The following is a 23,283-nucleotide window of genomic DNA, read 5'->3' as shown; positions in this document are numbered from 1 at the left end:
TTGTTAAGTTTAGAAAAATTATGTTTTTAAAAAAGAAAATGAAAATATAAATATATATATATATATATATTCTTTGAAGGAAGGGATTTTTTTCATTTTTGTCTTTGTATTTCCAGTGCCTAGCATTGTGCTTAGAATACAGTAAGTAATTGGTGTTTGATGCTTACTGACCGATTTATTTTCCAGAAAATTACAACATGTATCTATATCTATGTTTATTATATATAGATTTGATATAAATAAATGGATATATGGATGGATATGCAATATGTGAACATATACAATATATGCGTGTATACATGCTCATACGTATACAAATACCTATCGTGTATTTGTGTCTATATATGACACACATGTATGTGACATATATGTATATAGCACACATGTATGTATACAATGAATTAACTGGGAACTCAGCTATCAGTATTCTGGAATTTTATGCTCTCTCATTTTTTTTGGCTAGTACATAAAATTGGAGGTAACAGAAGCTATTAAGTTTTTGATGAAACTATGAGATCACTTAAAAGCCCTTTTGTGTTTTCTCTAACAAAACCCTGAGTAAGTGAGCACTCATCACACAATCTTTAACAATTTATGCCAATACAGTATTTCACTGGAAATGACAGAATATTACAAGTAGGCTGAATTAACAACATGGTCTCTCTGGTTTTAACTCTTTGAAAAGTCTGTCCAAAAGGTGAACAAATGCAGATTTAAGTTAAAAACCAATAGCTCTTTCTGTGAGTGAAAATGTCTTTGCCAAATAACCTTTAATATTTTCAGCACAGCTTAGACTAGACTGATTTGATTGTTATGTCTGGGGATTCAGCCTGGAGAGAGAAGAAAAAAAGAGAAAATAAAATGAAAGCTTCCCTATTGATTAATCCATCTCCTTTGTCTTTTGATTTAAAGGTTCAGTTTCACAGTCTGCCTGGGATACAAGCTGTCTCCCACAAATCTCCCCATGGTGAAGGTGAGTCGACAGCTGAGACAGGTATTTCTGACACATGTAGAGTTGGGAAATTGAACACCTATTGATCCACATTTAAAAGATGTTATGTAAACAGGTTTAAGGGCAAAGATGTCCATCTTTTGGCCTGATCCATTTATCACCTTGTTATAGGTCAGAGCAGCATTGCATTTCAAGGTAAGACACCCTTGTCAAAATGGTTAGCACGTTGGCAAATGTTAGAAAATTTCAGCATTGGAAGGGACCTAGGAATTTATCTAGTTTAATCTGTACCTACCTAGCAGCTCTCTCTATAGTATCCCGTAATCAAATAATCATTGAGCTTTCTAGTGATGGGGAACTCACTACTTCAAAAGGCAAGCCATTCTACAGTGGATTGTTAGTTCTGATTGTTAGCAAATGTTTGCTTATATTAAGGCAAGATATATCTTCTATCCGTTGTTCCTGCTTCTGACCCCACGGACCAAATTATGCAAGTTCTTCTTCTGTATGATAGCCTTTCTAAAACAAGAACATAGCTCTTACAAACTCCCCACCCCTTAACTTCTCTTCTTCATGCCAGTTTCATTAAGTAATTTTCTTATGGCACAATCTTAAATTCCCTTAACATCCTGGCTTCCCTGTTATGCCAATGCCTTTCCTAAAATATGGTACCTATAGCTGAAAAATATTTGAAATGTGGTTTGACCAGAACCAAAGATCACATTAGCTTTTTCAGCTTCTTTTTTTTCATATACAACATTAATTCATATTAAGGTAAGAGTTCAATAGACACCCCTAATTTTTTTCATATGAATTGTTGTCTAATAGTATCTTGCACATAGGATGGGAATGGGTTTGGGATTATTATTCATTGTTACAGGTGAGGAAATTTCTTCTACCCATACTATTAGGCACCTTCACTACCCCTTATAGTCTTAGAGGGCTGCTGAGAACACTGAGTCTGTAGATATCATATGCAGGACTTGAACCCAAGTTTTCTTCATTTCAAGGGCTACTTCTTAACCATTATACCACACTGCCTTTCAAGTAGTGACTTAATAAATGTTTATTGTATTGCATTGAATTAAACCAAACCTTTCCCTTTCTGTTCTTTGGCAGTTGTTTTTTGAGCCTAAGTAAGAGATTTAAGGCTTGTCTCTATTGAATTTCATCTTATTAGATTGTGGTCTGTAGTTCTAAACTATTGAAGATATTTTTGGTCCTGAACCTATCAAGTGATGTCTTTTTATTCCTCCTAGTTTCAAGCCAGATGCATTTAAACATGTCATCTATTCCTTCATTCAAGTCCCTGATGGCAATGCCAAACTGTGTAGGCTGAAATATAGATCCCTACAGGCATGTGACTCCTTCTAGGTTGACATTAATCAATTAATCACCATTCTTTGTATTTGTCTAATCTTTCAGTCACTTCTTGAATCCATCAAGCCATACCATAATCGGCCCACATTTCTTTGCTTTGTCCACAAGAATATTATGAGAAAAATTTCCCCCAAATTCCATGATAAAACCACAATATACTATGCATATGGCATTGTCCAAGTCTACCAGTGAAGTAGCCCTACCAAAAAGAAGTTTAAAAAATACAATTACTTTCGGGTGTAACACTCTGGCAAGGCTTGGATTGACTGCCTTGTGAGGTGGGCTTAAATCACTTAAGGCACAAGGAGTCATATTCTTCCCAAATCTGGAAGAGAGGAAGCTAATGAGTAATTAAAAGTAGAGGGCATAGTGTTTTGCTTTAGAGGAAGTTTAGATCTCTTTCTCAAGACAAGAGAGAACACAACAAGAAGAGGAGGTTGCTAGGGGCCTGAAAGGGGTCAGGAGGTTGAGGCAGATACATGAAGGGGAATGTGGAAGGACTGGTTGTCCTTATCTCTTCCTCAAGACTTTTTTCCACTGAGTGCCATTGGAACTCCTTTCTAAGTATTCTGTTATCATGTTAAATAATTATTCATTATTTCTATTAAAAAACAGATGTGCTTTTCATTTCCTCATTTTCCTTGTTTGATAGGATGAAAGCGCAACATACCTCTGGGAGCCATATTGGAGAAACTGATCTTTCCTAGCTCAGGACTGAGATCAGAACTTCCATGACTATTGTTATGCCTTTTTCTCTCTAAGAACATAATCATGATCCATTAATATTTTGTGAACCCATGGTGACGATGATTGTTGTTTCTTTATTTCAGATGTAGAAACATGATGTGTTTTGATGAACTCTTCAAATAATCCATTGATAATAATTTATTGTACTGTGTACCTACTATGTGCTTATTGTTGTATAGGATTACTCTAATAAAACTCAGATATTTTTTATTCCTCAGAGAATGGGTTGTCAGAAGACTATCAATGAATAAAGTTCAGAATCATTTTGATGGAAAAGTAGTCCTTTTCTTTTAAAGAAAAAGAAAAGAATCAGTTATTTCTCAGTTTAGGAGAGGATGAGCAATAAAATATTATTCTTTCTTGAAATCATTTCCAATAGCTACGCTAACAGTTCATTGATGTGATTCATGTGAAAGCATGCAGAAACAAATGAAATGATACTAATGTATAGAACCCATGTGCCTATGATTTCTACTTCATGCCTTAGTTGAGGATGATGAGGGGTGGAAAAGGAGAAATAAAATAAAAATATATCACAAAAAGTTACACACACACCCAGAGTATGCAAGAGTAATATATTTTTATTTAGTAAGAAAAAGCTCAGGTATGAATATATGCTGGTTTCATAACAGGCTTTATTTCTTTAAATACACTATTGGAAAAAAACTCAGAAAGAGAAAATATATCAAATGTGGTTGCTTTATGGAAGAATAATCAGTAAAAATATGTAAGTACCAAGAAGAAGAAACTCCAATTTTAAAGGGAAAAAAATAAGATGAATGACTACAGTTAGGCAACACTCAAACAGTAAGTCAATGTAATAGAAAAGGCTATCTTTAAATTTATTGATGAAAAATATGATTTGACTGACTTTTCATGTAATGAACAAGTGTGTATTAAGCATCTACTATGGACCAGGCCCTATGCTATGTGCTGGGATATATAAACAGAAAAGTGAGACAATAAATTGTGTTGTGTTATATAGCTAAACATTTCTAATTAGATTGACTATAGTCTTTCATGTCGACCAAAAAAGAAAGGCTTTTAATACAGTGTAATGTCACAAATTGTCCTTTATCTCTTCTATTGTGATGCTATAATCATCACTGACCAATAAAAATGTACAAGTTTCCTAAGAATTTCATGTGAATATGATTTTTTTTTCCAATCTCTCTCTTCTTTTCTGAAGAATGATCAACTAATATGTATTCAGCACAGTAACAAACATTATAGGGCACCGGGACACATTGTGCCTATACTTAATGAGCTTTCCCACACACACACAGAGACACACCACTCAACACTAGCTCTGTCATTGGCCTTTACTGCCTGGCCTTGCAACTGTCTCTTCTAGCAATGCAATTCCTACTGCCTCAGTGGCCATAGCTACTAAAAAACCCAGAAAAGAACGTTATCACCAAAGTCCTTGCCACTGTCAAATAGTTCAACATCAGAAATGGATATGGTTTTGTCAGTGGAAGCAACTCTAAAAGATTCTTGTTCATATGTTAGCCTTATATCCATTCTACACTCCAGTCATACTGAATTACTTGTCCTTCACAACACTGGACTTCCTTTCTGCCCCAAAGCTGATGCCTCCCATATGATTGTCTCCCCCTGTGGATTCTTTGAGAGCAGGGATTGTCTCACTTTGTTATCTGTATCCCCAGTCCTTAGAACAGTGATTTGCACTAAGTAAGTACTCAATAAATGCTTTTTTATTCATTCATTCATGAACACTAAAATGTTCAGGAGAAGAAACACAGCAACAAAAACGAAAGAAAAATGTTATTGTCAACTTGATTTGGAATAAAATACCATACCTGGGTAACTTTCTATACTAATTTAACAAATTCAATTCAACAAGCATTTTAAGCGTCTATTATGTGCCAGACATTGTGAGACTATAGGTACTTGTGGATACAAAGACTAATAAATAGTGTCCTTAAAAATTTACACTTTAATAAAAACAAACTGAGAAAATCCTCTGCCAAAATCAGACCATGCTAAAGGACATTAGTGGAGTAAAAAGACATTCAATAAACCCAATCACATTTTGAATATTTTTTTTTGGTCAGATTTTCTCAAAAAATATTTTTGTGTGGAATATTTGTGTATGCTTTCTATAAGCACAAGCAATGAAGATTATTATAATGAGAAAATTATAAAATCTATAGGCATATAAAAATATGTTCACTTTTTAGAAACCCAGCATCAAAATGCCATTTCTAGGGTATCAGCAAGCATTTATTAAACACCTACTATGTACTCATTCTACTCAATATCTGCTGCTCTACCTGGTTTTAACTCCACCAAACAAGATGCCTCCTCGTGTCCTACCTCACCTACACACACACAAACACACATTGTCCAGCCTCTTTTTGTGTGTTAGATTGTAAGCTCCATGAAGGTAAAGACTATCTTTCTTTTTATTAGTTGTATCCCTAGCGCTTAGGACAGTTTGTGGCACATAGTAAGCACTTAATAAATATTTATTGGATTGGATTTATTGGATCTTGGATTGTGCCAGGAAATATAAACTCACTTAGCTCTTAAAAGGAAAACTGAAGACAAAAAGAAAAGGGGACCACAGAGGTTGAGATGGATACATAGTAACGTGGAAACAACAAACATGGCCTTGGACAGAGTTTGAGAGAAAGTGGAGGATAAAAGGGTATGGTAAGCTATGGAGTCATGAAGAGTCAGATGCGACAGAATGATGGGACAACAGCAAAGCATTTAAAATATTGTATGGGAAACAAAAAATAAAAGAAGACAGCTAAGCCTTTTTCTCTTCTCAATCTTAGGAGCTGAGGCTTAGGACTGAGGCTAGCAATTAAGAATCGGGGTTTCAAAAAAGCCATGTATGGTCCCAGAGCTCTTGGAAATGATCTCTCTACTCAAAGTGTCTTTTCAGTTCCTTAAGGGAGTAAGATATGCACTCAATGTCCCATTTGGGAACTTTTCAATGGACAGAGAGTTGTAGACTTTCCCCTGAATTTTAAATTGAATCATTGGATTAACAGAACTATAACAATGGAATTTTCACATGCTAGAGAAGGACTATCTTAAGAAGTTCAAGATCTTGCTATAAGCTGGGATGAATAGCTCTAACTCCTATCTCTCAATTTATACCTGAAGAAGACCAGTTAAACCTGCCTCTCCCTACTTATGAAACTAGGCAATGATATCTTATAATCTAGTATTCCCAAAACTGGATTTGCTGTGAATGCAGATTGACAACCTATCACTAACCTGTCATGAAAACACTTATCAAAATGTTTTGAGGTTCACAGAGTATTTCTGGAGATGAAGAGAAGTTTACCACTCCCTACAACTTTGAGCTCTTTCCTTAATGCACTAGGAAGCAAAAGTGTCAACAAGTGGCAACTTCAGTTTTATGCCTGAACAACTGATTTAAAAAAACCTACAATTCTCTGAATTCATTCTTCTCATAACCTACACTCTCTACTTTATGCCACCCTATATTTTTCCCAGTCCCAGATTTATATTCAAGAGAGGTATCAGATGGGATTACTTATCTCAAGGAGTAGCTATCCCCCTCTTCTCTAATGCTAAATTTTAGCCTTGCAATAAAATAATCCTTTTGATTTCAATTAGTATGAAAGAGCTTTAATGAAAAATAAAACTGTACCAATAGTTATCATTCTTTGCCAAACTATACTTTTGTTTCTCTTCATGATTCTTATTTTCAATTGCCAAGAAAACTGAATGCAATTATCTAATGTTTGAACCATTATATAAATCACTAGCTGGATGTTAAGGCTACCCTTGAAAGAGGCTATCCCATAATGTTCTTAAATTCACTCCAGAAGACTACAATTTAACTTCATTCTCATTAATGCTGGACAATTAGTATTTCATTATACCCTCTTTGCCACTTAAAAAAAGAAATCTTTAATGAAGATGGATTAATATATTGTGCTTCTAAGAGAATTGAAAATTGAAATGGGTTTAAGAACATTCTTTAGTTCAACAAACATTTGTTAAGCTTCTAGTACACAAAAACACTTTGTGAGGCACTGGGAAAAAGTGAAAAACCAAATTACACACAGCTTCTGTCCTCAAAGAGCTTTTGTTCTCATTGGAGTGGTAGGATCTGTTAAGGCATATGCAAGATCAATTATTTTTCAGCTTAGAATATGACTAAGTTTACAGGATAGGACAAATAGGGTAATTCGAGAGATTTGTAGAAGTAGAGATAATTTCACATGGTGGTAATCTGGGAAAGTTTTAGTTTGCCTTAAGTGTTCAATAAATATAAGGAAAAAAGATCAAAATAAGACTTTGAAAAGTATTTTAAAGTCAGATTATATGTTGGGGCTCTGCTAGGGGAAGAGTTTCAGCTGTAATTCAAATACTGTTCTTAATTTTTTTTAAAGAAGTCTCTTCTCCTTTGCACTACCATGAACTATATATAGACATAGATAAAGATATACATATGCATGCATGTATATATACATATAATATATATGTATATAGCCATGTATGATATATATGGCTATATATATGTAAAAAAAAGGTGCTTTCAAAAAGTAATTTTTTTAGAGAAAGTTCAGCAATGAATCAGTTCATTCTAGACGTTGGATTAATCATTTACTATCACCAGCAGTGATGATGACCACCTATTTTAAGATGAATTAATTTAAAATAAAATGATTTCATAAACGACCTTTTAGTATAACATTTCAAACAATAAAGAAATACAAACAATAGCGAAAGGCTATCTCTGGACATCTAATTGGCATAATGTATACAGTATTGAACATGGAGGCTGAAATATCTAAGTTCAAAGCTTGCCTCAGATTCCCCATTTACCAAATGGGGATAATAATAGGACCCACCTCACCAGATTATTTTGAGGATCAGAAGAGATAACACACAAAGCACTTTGCAAAATTGAAAGTGTTATACAAATGTGAGCTTTTATTATTATTTTCTAACAAGTCAAATTTTCATTGCTTTCCCAAAATTTGCTAGAAAAGTACTTCACTTTATAGAGCTATAAACATAAAAGAAAAACAAAAACCCTGATGACTGCCCTACTGAAATCACCCTGGCTCTGGTCTTTATCTGCTGAGTTAAGAAATACCATTAAGACTTAAGGAGGGAAAATTTGTTAGCAGTAGAAAGTTCAAATGTTTTACCAGTCCACATATATTTTGGCTTAGGGAATAATTCTCTAGTTCAATGGCATCAAACTCAAACAGAAATGGGCCCAATAAACTACATATAAGGATGCCAGTGGCCTCCATATTGATTCAGTTTTAAAATGTAATATTTTCCCATGAGCTATTATATTATTATTTATTTTATTAAGTATTTCCTAATACATTTTAACTTGGTTTTGGCCAACCTGGGAGTGTCGTGGGCCACATTTTACATTGCATTTTTGATACCTATGTCCTTGTCCCTTCCTCTGGCCAAAGATAAGACCACAGTCATGCCTTAAACCATTGGATCCCCTTTAGGAATCCATTTCAAAAATGTTTTTGTGTATCTAAGTATCATAGAAACCTTAGTTCCTGGAAAGCAAACACTTGGGGATTTCATTTTAATGAAAGGTACAAAAGATGCAACTATCTAAATTTTTTCAATGATTTTTTTTGCACACCCTTTGGTTAGATGTTTCATTCACTTGGTCTTATTAGTTTGTGTGTGTGTATGTGTGTGTGTGTGTGTGTGTGTGTGTGTGTGTGTGTGTGTGTGTGTATGTGTGTAGCTTTTCTTTCAGTAAATTCTTCCATCTCACTGTGGCATGGTTGGACTATATAGTAGTTCAGCTCTAGAACTACTATCTCCTGATCTTAAAGAACATGAACTTGGGTTTGCGGAGTCTATGCTCTTGTAGCATAGACTATGGCCAGTCCTACCATCCTAGAAATGTTTAGGGTATAGATGTGCCCAGTAGTTGACTGTATGTCTGCTGCTCAAAGATCAGTCTAGCTAAACCCAGAGAGATACATTACCACAAAATTGTCTGACTCATAGATGTAAACTATGTAAGTAAAGCAAGATGATTATAATCTGCATTGATAGATTTTTTAAGGGCCCTAAGTGAAGGTTAAGAAATTTGACTTTATCCAATTTGGAAAAGTTAAAGGTTTGGGTATAGGAGAAGGTGACATGAACAAAGTTATGCTTTAGAAAGTCTCGTTTGGCAGAAAGCACGAGGAGTGATTGATAAAATGTCTTACTTAAATGCGATATATATATATATATATATATGTATATATATATATATATGTATATATATATGTGTGTGTGTGTATATATATATATATACACACACACACATACATCTAGATAGATGTATATAAATATATACTATATTTTCCTTTTAAACAAATATTTGTTTAGCAAATGAAAATAGAATTAACTCAATCTTTAGACTCATAAAAATATAAAGTGTATATCAAAGGGTCAAACTAAGAAGTATTTTATCCTGGTGCACTGGAAAGAGTAATGGACATAGACACAATGTGCTTTGATTTGCATCCCAACTCAGGCACTTACATAAAATATGTGACCTGGAACAAGTCCCTTCATCTTTCTGGTCCTCACTTTCTTCACCCATAAAAAAGAAGGAATTGAACTAGATAACTTCAAAGATTCCTTCTAACTCTGTATCTGTAAGTGTGGTCCTAACCTTGGAAGACGTTTGAGAATTGGTGGTTCTAAAACGGATTCCCAAAAGTGGCTGATTTGTTTCCTACCTTTTCTTTGTGAAAATGAAGTGTTATAAAAATTATGACAATCCTAAACTTATCCTTTAATCCTTTGTCCATTATTTGCAGTTCACTGAACTTACCCGTCCTGCATAGTGCATAATAGTGAAGGTGGTACAATGATCTTTGAGTGCTACATTTCCATTTCCATCTTTAATGGCAGAATACACCACATTGGAGTTAGAAGATTCCAAGAGAGACTGCAGCCGTTTAGGAAGGTTAGATTCCAGTGATCCAAGCACTTGGCCCTCTTCATCCAACAAAGAGAGAAATCCAGATGGCTTCTGAAAAGCAAAAGAAACAATACTTTAAAAAAGGCCTTTGGCAATTCTTCTACTCAAAGCCTTTCAATTTGGTATTTTTTGTTAAATAGAAAAATTGTTTAATATTTTGTGTCTAAGAAAGTAATCATGACCATGACTTTTTAAAGTTAGATTTTTTCTAAGTACTAGAAAGTGACTTTTTAGACTTTTTTTTATGAATTGAATTTTATCCTGACACATTACCTTAAAAACAATGGGATTACAAATGAAAAGAGTTCTCATTGAAAAGAGCTAAAAAAATGTTGCTTATGTCAGGAAAGTTGCAGGTTATTTTGATATATGGGAGTTTGGTCTAACTCAAAATAATCACTTCATATTTCAGTTAGGAAGCAGAAGAAAAAGAAGAAATCACCACCAACAAACATGAGAAAGAAAAAAGACTAAGTCTCAAGATTATGTGACAAAATCCCACTCAGCAGGAAGTAGGAAGTGCCTCTATGACATTCCACAGCTCAGACCTAGAAAAAGCAACCGTGCAAAAGAAAGTTATAAATCTCAAATTAGAAGGCTGATCATTTGTGACTGCCAAAGAAAAGAACTAAAGCACTACAGTATCCGATGTTCTAAAATTAATTCTGCATCACTGGAAAGGGCTGCTTAACAGTACTTCCCAGCCTCCAACATCTCCTCCATATTTAGCATACCATTCTGCCTACATAGTTTGGACATCTGTTGAACAACTTTTTTACCTAGTGCTTTGTATCATTTTACTCCCTCAATTTGATCCCTAGGAAAAGTGCTGGAGTAAAGTTTAAAATGGCTTTTTAACTAAGATAATTGGTTGAGTCCGTGCCCAGTAATACCTAGTCTTCTGTAGTCCAATTTAGAGTTGGTTCTGAGAAGCTCTATCCCCAGAGTGTGGCCTCCTTCTCTGCAATAACTGATAACAGTCTATAAAGGAAGGCTGGTGGGAGGAAAGGAAGAATGGCAATTTGTACTAATAAAGGATATACCTATACTGAGAAACTCATAGACTTTTTGAAATATTGATGTAGGAAATAATGGTAACTTAGTGAGCAAAGAGAGATCTAATATATTTTGTCAATGTACATACATTAATGCCATTTTCCTAGGGAGACCTGAAGATAGAGGCTTCATGAATAGGTTGAATAGGCAGCTGCCTTCTTGGTTTAATGTGAGGCCCCCAAACACACATGTACTATCCAATCTTAATAGCTGATATTCCACCCTTATAGAGTGATTCCTTTGGGTCTTGAAGGCTTTCAAGAATTCCAGAGTAGTTATCAAAATGCAAGTATTTGTTAGAGGAATCAGTTTTGACAATCAACTAAAACTAGCGGTAATTATTTATATAATATTCCCAATCATCTCAGCTATCTGGCCTTGTGGGAACGGGGCACAAAGTACTGGGTATAGGTGCCTGAGGATCTTTGGGCAAAGGAGAAATCCAGAATATGAAGTGTTATTTTTTTTTGAGAGAGAGAGAGAGACAGAGATAGAGAAAGACAGAGAGTGAGAGAGACAGAAACAGAGATTTTCAGCTAGAGGAATGGAGCACTAGGAAAAGATTCTTAGAAGTGGCATTCCAGTTCCTTCCTTGAAGGAAGAGAAGTATTTCAGGTTGAAGGAAGAGAAGCATTTCTGCAGGTGAAGATAAGGAAGCAGTACACTAGAGAAGGCCTGAGTGAATATGCACAGACCACACCTGGGTGAGTGATAGATAAAACCAAGGAGCAAATATTTCCATTGGGAAGCTCTTTAGGAAGCTGGAAGGGCAAACTAACCAATGAAGATAAGCATAATGCCCTTTATTATGGGTGTATTTTAACTTACACAAAGGAACTCTTTGTGACCTAACTTGAGACCCTGAAGAACACAAAGAGCAGAACAAGGGAAGAGAGTACAAGTATACATCTGAATCAGTTGCTAGAGAGACAAGGATATCACTAACTCTCTAGAAGAGACAGTATACACCAGATAATTCAATAACCAAAGAAAACATCTGGGTTATAAGTTGATCTTTAGGTAATGATAGAAGTAAAAAGGGGATGAATAATCTAGTGAGCAGTCTGTAATTCCTATAATTCTATTAGTACAGATTGGAGAAAGATCTAACAATGTCTTAAATGCTAGTTTAAGAAGTGTATATTTTATTATTTAGGTAATAGGGGACAGTATAGAAAATAATCACCTATACAGTATATATGTATAAAATCTCATTTGATCACAACAACCCTACGAAAGGGAAAATAAAAACCCTACCAACCATGCTGATTTTACAGTTGAGGAAGCTGAAGCTGAGAAACATTACATGACTTCATCAGGAACTGGTAAGTGTCTGAGGGCAGGATATGAGCTCAGCCCAGCACTATAAATATGTGTGTGTGTGTGTGTGTGTGTGTGTGGGTGGGTGTGGGTGTGGGTGTGTGTCCCACACACACTCTGCCACTTACTGTCTCTAATAATAGTGAACATTTATAAAGAACTTTATGGTTTGCAAAGTGCTTTACATATATCATTTGATCATTACAGTAACCTTGTGAGGTAGGTGTTATTATTATGCCCATTTTACAGATGAGGAAACTGAACCTGAGAGAAATAAAGTGACTTGCCCAAGGGAAGATAGCTTGCAAGTGACTAGGGCAGGATTTGAACTCAGGTTTTAGTGACTGCAAATCTTTTATCCATTATTTTAAGATCCTTTCCAACAGAAATCTTTGAATATGAGAGTAGCATAGTCAGACGTGCATTAGGAACATAATTTTGGCAGCTATGTATAGAGTGGATTGGAAAAGGAGAAAATAGAGACATGGAGACCACTAAGAAAGATATCACTAGTCTAGTTGGGAGGTGATGTGGTCTCAAATGGTAGAAACGAAGATAAACAAGCACTATTTAAATGAAAGAGAAAGGATGAAGTACTGAAGATGTTCTAGAGAGCCTATGGCCAGAATTGAGACTGATGGGCATCTGGAAGTGAAGAACTTTTAAAGAGATAGTAGATACTAAAAATTAAGTGGAAATCAGAGGACAAACTTTGCCTTCTTAACAATCCTACCTCCAGATGAACTCTTGTGCATATTATTTCAACTCAGTCTATATGCTGATGAAAGGCATTAGGATATAGGGGAAAGAGCATGGAATATGATGTCAGAAGACATCATCTGAAACTTTTTAAATTCACACTATCGACTTATGAATCCCATATATGGCGATCCGGAGGAAGAGGGGTTGCAGTTACAATTTAAAGTAGGGAAAGTGTATGGTAGGGAACAGAAAAAAAAGTCTTTTTTTCCCTTAAATTTGGCAAAGAACTGTAAGTGAAGAATACGGACCTGTTGTAGGAACATAATGTGGGCCTTGCATCAGGCACACACAATGATGGATGAACAGAGAAATAAGATTGGGGAGAAGAGGAGAAGATGATTATAAACCACTGTCCCCATTAATATTCAGGTAGGGGAGGAGGGAGGCAACTTAATTAAGTTTTACTAGGGAAATTTTTATGAGAATTGGGGGGAAGGTTCAGATTGTATTTCTTTTAAAATGGAATAGGCACCTTTTTTTCCCTTTCTGAGATGGCTCAAGAGTAGTTCTGTCTAAAGATAAGAATAGACTAAATGTCTTCTTGTGGTCCCTTCCAGCACCACAATTTAATGATTTTATGAATCTATTTTTATAGGGTAAAAAATAGTATACTCTCTAAAATAGCTGAATAGTGTCCTTTTCAAAGAACCATCAAACACTTTAGATATATCTTCTATAAATACTCATAATAGCTCTATGTATAGGTCAGTGAATATCGACATCTACCTAATTTAGATAAGGAAACTGAGGCAAAAAGTCTCTTAGCACATAAACTGAAGTTCAGCAATGATGAATGGACAAATTTGATTCTGAAATATAAACCAGGCTTTATTTTTTTAGGGTTTTTTTTTCCATTTAGTTTTAAAGTCTTGGCCAACAGTTCACTATTGAAGTTCGTATAACCTTTGACTATGAGTATTAAGGAAATGTTATGAATGTGTTTTATGATTCCTCTAGTCTTAGAGATTATATTATAAATTGTGAACATTAAGAGTTTGCAGCTGTGCCAAAAGATGATTCTTTAGGGATGGAGCCAAAGTTGAGCATTTTTATAACAAGATGATCATATATTTCCTACTACTCATTCAGTAAATTGGTAATCATCCAAGAGCTCTTTCGGGAAAAGGTAGTGTGTGTTCTTCAACAGATTTGGAAAGGTAATAAATATATTCAAGGGTTTACAGATGAAGAGGTTTCAAAAAAGTTCACTTAAAAGAAAGCAGTTCATCTCTATTATTTTAAGATTTATACTGCTTGAAAAATATCCAATTGTACCATGTGGATTTGCAAGGTACCTGGAAAAAAAAATCCAAAGCTGCCGTCTGGTTACTAGGAGAATATGTTGTTTCCATGGTAACTCCCTCTTGTACACATTCTGTTTGCTCTTGTAGAAAAAGCACTTCATTGATATACTGATGTATCTTCTCATTGGTCATGTTGACACAGAGCTATTGTGACAAAAAAAAAGAAAAGAAAACATTTACAAAACAATTAGGCAGTTCAGTATTAACTCTATTTAAAAAGAAGTGTTTGATGAAATGGAGACATATAAGAGTTCCAAACCAACTAGAACATACAGGTAAAAGTATGTCATTGCTCTCATATAAGTCAGAATAAAAAAAAAAATTTACTCCATATTTTAATATGGTTTATTTTCAAAATATAGCTTCAGTTGAATTAAGAGTTTTAAAAATCGAAACCAAAACCTTATAGTAGGCAATTACCCCAATAATTTTAAATTTTTTAAATATCTCCTCTAGCTATTAAGTACCGGTTTCAACTTAAAATTAAAATTTCTAGGTTATTTAAATGCCACTGTACCCCAAAGTATATTTTTCCTCCACTGAAACAATGTTGTAGCCATTTGTAGACAGATTTTAAAGTCATCTCTCATTTCAAATATATTTGACTTGCTCTCAATATTTAAGACAAAGAAAAGATGGCAGCCATTATTATCATTGTAGTAACTCATATATGTCATATCGGCATGGGAAGCAACTGTGTACAGAGAGTCAGTTCAGGACAGAATTGTAGCATCAAACAATATTTAAGATGGAGGAAGGTGAGCAAAAGATACCAGGGTTACCAGGATAATATCTAGAAGAAGTATTATCTTTATAGAAGATCAAATATAGAGTATCTAGATGACGTCTGAAAGAAAATATCTGGTCAATGCAAGTAGCAACCTAGAACTCAGGAAGTCAGGTAGATCAAGAGAATGGCATCAACTCTCAAAACATACAAGTGAGATGTGCCAAGATAGTGCCAAGACTTCTTCAATAATCATTAACAAATATTAAATATCTAATATAACCAAAGCATTCTGCATGCCAGAAGTACAAATATGTTTTTAAATGACATAGTTCCTGTTCTCAAGGACCCTTTAATTTTCTTTTAAAGGTTTCTCTTGCCCTTTTTTAATCATTTGTCTTGAATAGGACCTGGTGACTGGCTGTGAGCTATTTCCAAAACAAAGGTACTCTCCATATATTCTCTGATCCTAAAATGGGGCAGAGATCGAAAAGCTAGGACAACAAGAGTATAGTCATCCCTTCCACATCACAGGATTTAGGGGAGCAGCACCTCTGCAATCTGGAAAATCCATGTAAAACTTTTAGGTCCTCCCTTCATACCAGAGAAGAATTCTGATTTTTTTTTCTTTTTCTTTATGGGGTGTTTAAAGTACCTTATTGTAAAATTTGGGTTAAGTATTTGGTCATAGGATACATACAGGTCAACGTTAAGTAAAAATATTGTATGAAAAAGAAATAAAATAATATTAAATATTACAGTAATTTATATGCCAACCCATAATATATTGAAATTTTGATATATTGACATCACAATGAGGAAAATAATGATGTAGAAGAGATAACTCTACTTTGCATTTATACTTATCCACTATCTATCTATCTATCCATCTATCTATCCATTAAATCTAAGTTCCTCCCTCACTACCTCCCTCCACAGGGTTATTACTCCTTTATGAGACACAAATTCATATGGCTAGATGAACAATTGCCTTTTGAACAATAGTGTCCGTTGTGAGGAAATTCTGCTTCAAGAACAGGCTGAGTGAGCTCAGTACCTGAATTCTGATATGAAGCTCTAAGTCTGGATCCAAAACTCCATTCATTCTTACTCACTCAACTCTACCATTTAGTATAATCTTGGTTCTGCAGTAGCTGAGCATGTAATTGGAGAATCATAGAACCAGCATATACAGATATGCCTTTTTTTACCTCCCCAGTGCTTCACTCAGTGTCTGATACACAGTAGGCACTTAATAAATGTTTATCAAGTGGCTGAAAGATTGGAATGTCACTCGTAGAAATAAGCATAGGAGCTCAACACTCCCCCCAAAAATCTGAGGAATTACCAAAGAGTAATAGCTATGTAACAGAATAATAATGATAACTAACATATTTATAGTGCTTACTATGTGCCAGGTACTGTGTTAACTGCTTTGCTCTCATTAGCTCATTTGATTCTCACAACAATATTGCAAAATAGGTGCTATTATTATTCCCATTTTATAGATGAGAAAATTGAGTCTTAGAAAGATTAATGGTGACACAACTAGTAAGTGTCTGAAGCTATATTTGAACTCAGGTTTAAAAGAAAGGCAAAAAAGATAGCCCTCAACTTAGAGAAGCTCACATTCTAGTGTAGGAGACAACATGCAAACAACTGTGCAGGTAGAAATGACAAGATATGTACAAAATAGGTGAAAGAGAATTTCAGGGGGAAGGCAATTGTAGAATGTTGGGACTGGGGAGGATGAAAGCCCTCCTGGACAAGTTTACACTTGAGCTGAATCATAAAGGATGCCAAGGAAGCCAGTAGGCAGAAATAAGAAGAGAAAGCATACCAGGCATAGAGGACAGTCGTTGAAAAGTCACAGAGTTGGGAAATGGAGCTCATTGTGTGGAGGGGGAACAAAAAAGGAAGGTGGATTTTAAAGTATGAGGAGAGTAAAATGTAAAGTCTGGAAAGTAAGAAGGTATCAGGTTGTGAGAGGCTTTAAATTGAGAGGATAATATGTTTGATGCTGGAGATCATAGGGAGCCACTGGAACTTATTAATTGAGGAGAAGGTAACATAATCAGATATTAACTCTAGAAGAAGAGTTGGAATAGGTAAAGCTTGATAGAAGTTCAACTAGTAGGCTATTGAAATAATCCATGTGTGAGATGAGGAGAGCCTCTGAAAGAGAAGAGGTAATATGAGTGGAGAGAAGAAAGCATACATCAGTGATGTTGTGGAGGTATAAATGACAAGACAGAACCAGAAGCATATGTGGAATGAGTACAAGAAAGGAGTTAGTCTGTGAGCATATAGGCATTGCCATATTATTTTTGATTCCTAGGCCTGTTGGGTAGCTTGGGAATGTTGAAGTCATTTAGTATGGGAAGAAAATAAAGCTTTGATAGCTTTAAATTGGAATATAAGGGCCACTGGGTAGATTTTAAGGAAAGCCTAATTTGGATATACTGAGGTGAGGGAGATTTTTTTTTCTATAATCTTGAAAAGTCTATAACATTTGTGGTTGAGTTTTCCTAAGGGATTTTCAGATGGGTTGCTTTCCTAAGGCTTTTGTATCTGCTTTGTAGACTCTTTGGTCCTGTTCAACAAATGGATAAGGATAGTGTAGGTTTTTACTTCAACTATTGAAAATCAAAATCATAGAGGGGATTCGTAAGAAGACAGAAGCTATATTAGACTGAAAGGGCTGAGTGAAAGGTTTTTTTTAAAAATGTTGATAAGATAATTACAATGGAGAGTAGGAAACTAACTCAATCATCTTGGTGATAATCCCTAAAGCACTATATTAATGAGTTATTATTAAAAGTATCTCCAGCAATTAATTATGTTATTGCAGACTGACCAATGAAACCACAGCTTTTATAAACATGAGCAGCCTATGTGGCTTGAGACAATTTTCCAAGGATTGTTTCCTATTTGTTTCCTGCGTGATGTAAAAACGAGCCTCTGATTGGCTCCTGGGTAAAACTGAGCCATAAGATTCCCACAGAGGCAAATTGCTCTTGTTTTTCCTAGTATCGAATGAAGGAAGGACTGAGGTAAACCTCTGGAAGGGAGAAAAAACTGAACATGAACAGCATACTCCCCACATATGAGTTGTCATGAGCACATGGCACAGCACACGACATGGTATTGCTTCTATCTATGTTCTTTCTATCCATTTTGCTCTTAATTGCAGTCCTATTAGACATGAAATGAATTAGGATGTGACCTTGTAAGCTTCAAAACATCAATAAAGCAAAAAAGGGGTTCAGTAAGGGAGTTCCTGCTTAAGTTTGTCAGTAGCCAAGTTTCAATGAGCATGGTCTGCATAGCTATGTGTCTATGACAGCCATAAGGCAACAGCTATCCATTATCTATGCTGCATTCAGAAGCTATCTTAGTGAAATTAATACTATGCAACAGGGTTTGAACACATTCTTCCCAGGGATTGAAGTGGTAAACAGGAAAGTATATTCCTTGATTTAGTTGGATTTGCTTGCATTTTGTTTATTGTCATTCCTTTTAAGAAAATATATGGGGACACTAATCAGTAGGGATTGATTTTGGGGAGAATATGCAAGAGGGTTCATAGTGAGAGAATTAGAGTAAACCTATTACCATTCTTGGATACCTATAGAACCCTGTGGAGGAGTTGTAGTTAGCCAAGTGGAAACTAGTGACTCCATGAAACATTAAGCAAGAGTTAATCAAAAGACTAGAAAAAAAATAGAAGAAAATCTGAAATATCTCATTGAAAAAAAATAACCATATAGTAAAGTAGATTAAGGAGAGATAATTTAAGAATCAGTTGACTAGCTGAAAGCCATGAACAACAACAACAAAAAGCCTAGACACCACGTAGCAAGGAATTATAAAGGAAAACCGACCAGATTTCTTAAAACCAGGGGGCAAAATAGAAATTGAAATACTTCACCTATGACTTCCTGAAAGATATCCCAAAATAAAAACTCCCAGGAATATTATAACCAAAATCCAGAGCTTCTAGGTCAAAGAGCAAATAAAAGAAACCATGTAACCCCTTAGATTGTATCATCACTAGGGTTGTTAGAAGTAATCTACATAGACAAAGGGCATGAGTGTGATTCCATTGTTGGGATAATCTCAAAAGAAGAATGGAAAGATTTGGAATGAAAGATGCACTAGGGAGGGGAAGAGGAAGAATGGGGGAAATTATCTCACATAAATGGAGCACAAAAGGAAGAGTTTAAACAAAGGAAGGAGGAGTAGTGGGGGTGGAATAGGTAACACTTCAACCTCACTCTGATCTGCACTAGTTTAAGGAGAGACAAATATATGTACACAATCAGTGTACAGAAATTTATCTCACCCAACAGGGAAATAGAAGGGAAAGGCATGAAGAGAAAGGGTGGAGGATGTAAAAGGGAAGTAAATTTAAGAAAGACAGTAGTCAGAAACAAGACATTCTTGAGGAGGGGAAAATATTTTTAAAAAGAGAAGAATAAGAGTAATAGGATAGGATGGAAGTAAATATTTAGTTAGCAATAGTTGGCAATGTGAATGGGATGAATTCACCTATAAAACAGAATATGATGGTAGAATGGATTAAAAACTAGAACTCAACAATATGTTGTTTATATGAAATATTCTTGAAACAGATTCACACCATTAAAATCAGAGAATCTTTTATGTTTCTGCTGAAGTAAAAGAAAAAAAGGCAGTTGTATCTAGCAATCATGATTTAGAAAAAGCAAAAGCAAAAATAAACCTAATTAAAGAGATAATTAAGAAAAACGATATTTTACCCAAAAGGGACCATAGACAATGACCTGATATCAATTGTGAATATACATGTATCAAATGGCATAGTATCCAGATTCTTGAAGGAAAAGTTAAATGAGTTACAGAAGGAAATAGATAGTAAAATTATAATAGAGGACAACCTCAATTTACTCATCTTAGACTTGGATAAAATAAAATAAGCAAGAAAGAAGTTAAGAAGAGGAATAGATTTTTAGAAAAGTTAGATATGATAGACCTCTGAAGGATATTGAATGGGAATACAAGGAAGTATACTTATTTATCATCACCTTCACAAAGAAATGAAAACCTTAATCAAACACAGGAAAAAATATTAAATGCATCCTTTTCTTACCATGATGCAAAAAAAATTACATAAAATATAGAGTATTTGAAGTGTAGGTTAAAAATTAATTGGAATCTAAATAATCTCATCCCATAGAATGAGTCAAAGAACACCTCAGAGAAGAAAAAATTTCATTAAAAATGACAAAAATGAGACAACATACCAAAATTTGTGAAATGCAGGCAAAATAGTATGTAAGGGAAAGTTTATATTGCTAAGCACTTACAGTGAAATTGAGAAAGAACAGCTCAATGAAGTGGTCATGCAACTATTAAAAGAAAAAAACTAGAAAAAACTATAAATTAAAAATCTCCAATTAAATACCATAATAGAAAATGAAAACCTGGAAATCAAAAACAAGATTAATAAACTTAAAAATTAAAAATACATAGTCTAGGAGGTGGTTTTTTAAAAAAACAATAAAATTAAATAATAATAATAAATAAATAAACCAATAAACTAGATAAAACAGTTAATAATTTGATGTACAAAGAAGAAAACTAAATTGAAAAAGAAATTGAACCCCTTAAAAAATCAGGACCAGATGGATTTCCAGTTGAATTCTACAAAACATTAATGAACAATTAATTCCAGTACTACATAAACTGTTTTGGGGGAAAAAAAGTAAAGAAGGAGTTGTACCAAATTCCTTCTGTGGCACAAATATGGCCTTCATATCTAAAAGCAAGGGTAACCAAAAGAGATAAAGAAAACTACAGATCAATTTCCCTGATAAATATTAATGCAAAAATTTCAACCAAAATACCACCAAGAATAGTAGAACAATATATCACAAGGATGATACACCATGACAAAGCTGAATTTATACCAGGAAAATTGATCAAAACAATTTAAAAAATGACAAAAATCATGTACTTGTTTCAATACATGAAGAAAGTACTTTGACAAAATACAACACCCATTCCTTATACAAATAATAGGAATTATAGGAGCAAATGAAGCCTTTCTTAAAATGATAAGTAATAACAATCTAAAACCAAGAGCAGGTATTATCTGTAATGGGGATAAAGTAGAAATCTTTCTAGTAAGATCAAGAGTAAAATAAGTTTGTCCATTATCACCATTATTATTCAGTATTGTATTTAAAATGGTAGCTATGGTAATAAGACAGATAAAAAAGAAATTGAAGGAATAGGCATAGGCAATAAAGAAACAAATTATAACAATTTTCCGATGATATGATAGATTACTTAAACAACCAGAGAGAGTTAAATTAAAAAAAAACAACTAGTTGAAACATTGAAATTGAGGAAAGTTGTAGGATATGAAATAAACCAATACAAATCAGCATCTCTATGTATTACCAAAAAAACCTTGCAAGAAGAGAGAGAAAGATAAATTACATCTAAAATGACAACAGATAGTTTAAAATATTTGGAAGTCTACCTGACAAGATACCTACTACTGGAGCTTATCAGCTCTAGTTTCCTATACAGAGCTCAGTGACTTGATGTGGTGGTATTTATAAATGAGTTATAAGACATGGAAACTTAAGTGGCACAGGTGTGTTGAGTCAGAATTGGCCTGGGTTCAAATCCTGCTCCAAAACTTAAACACCACATTTAAGTGCCAATGGGCAAGTTACTTGAGGTCTCCTAGCTTCATTTTCAGCATTTCTTAGGTGAAAATAATAATAGTATCTACTTCACAAAGTTGCTGTGAGGAAAAATGATATAATATATGTAAAGTGATTTACAAACCTTAAAGTATTATATAGATTTTAGCTGCTCTCATTATCATTATTATAGAGTAAAAATCAGATCATCCTAGAGCAGAAGTTCTTGTGTTCCATAAAGTTTTTTTTATTTTGATACTTATAGTGTGTATTTATATTGCATAGTCATTACATTTTGATACAATTTTCTCTGCCTTCTCATGTATTTTATTTTATGCATTTAAAACATTCTGAGAAACTCCTAGCTGCCAAAGTTCTGGGTGATCCACAACACAAAAAAAGCTAAAAAATCACTTTTCTAGAGTCTACCCCAAAATATTTTTAGGCATGTGACATACAGATCATTACGTGTGTGCTGATTTTTATGTAATGTCAGAATCTCTGGCACTTAGCCAAAAAAAAAACCAGATATGGGCTCTATATGGGTTTCAATTATTTAAATAAATTGGATTCTTGATGAAATTTAGAGATAAATAATGAAGAAATAATATACTACTCTTTTATTTGCACATAATTTAAATATAGCAAGTAAGCAGCTTGTCTTATTATGATTTGGAGGTAGAAGGGGTTACTTTAAGCCTATGACAACTGTATATAAGTTCAAAAGTTTTTCAATATTGGTGTAAGGATGGTCATTCTATTTGCTCAGTACCAGCCTCACTAAACTCGAAGAGACTCATTTTCAACATGGTCCAAGGAAATTTAGTTTTTTTTTTCTTTTTCAATTTAGTGACACTAAAAGACCAGCTATGAAGTTGTAAGTTGGTCATGATCTCTGTCAGTGAATGGGAGTTTTAATTCAAATGAAACCAAGGACACTTGAAACAGTGAAGAATAGCAATAACATGAAAATATCCATATTGAGCACCTAGGTGGGAACTATGGTTGCTTTGTTATCTAATGAGGCTATCAATGGCATTTATGCTATTAACAATAGCATCTATGAAGCATCTATTACATGTCAGTCACTGTGCTTAGTATTAGGGATACAAAGAAAGGCATAAGAGATTATCTGCTGTCAATTAACTTACTCTAATGGGAAGACAACATGTAAAGAACTATATACAAACAATGTAGAGAGAGAGCCTTCCAGATATGGGGAATAGTAGGTACAAAGGCACAAATATGGGAGAAAGAACATATGAGAAGAATAGAAAACAGTCTAATATAACTGTAGGATAAAATATATGGAAGGGATGCCCATACACACATATGCATATAGTATATGTGTATAT

The 23,283-nt window shown here is 34.3% G+C and overlaps 1 protein-coding gene across 1 annotated transcript in view; it reads right to left on the bottom strand.

Annotated features, from left to right (window-relative positions):
• The window catches only part of MYO16 (myosin XVI), a 693,538-nt gene that overhangs the window by 221,130 nt on the left and 449,125 nt on the right, over positions 1–23,283 (bottom strand). Inside the window, 2 exon segments of the mRNA XM_020970073.2 lie at positions 9,912–10,112; positions 14,495–14,647. Of these exon segments, the coding sequence (XP_020825732.1) occupies positions 9,912–10,112; positions 14,495–14,647 (354 nt within the window).

The sequence above is a fragment of the Phascolarctos cinereus genome, unplaced genomic scaffold, assembly GCF_003287225.1.
Source record: "Phascolarctos cinereus isolate Bilbo 61053 unplaced genomic scaffold, phaCin_HiC Scaffold_7;HRSCAF=346, whole genome shotgun sequence".
Classification (NCBI taxonomy): Eukaryota; Metazoa; Chordata; class Mammalia; order Diprotodontia; family Phascolarctidae; genus Phascolarctos; species Phascolarctos cinereus.
This window is presented reverse-complemented; position numbering and strand designations above follow the sequence as displayed.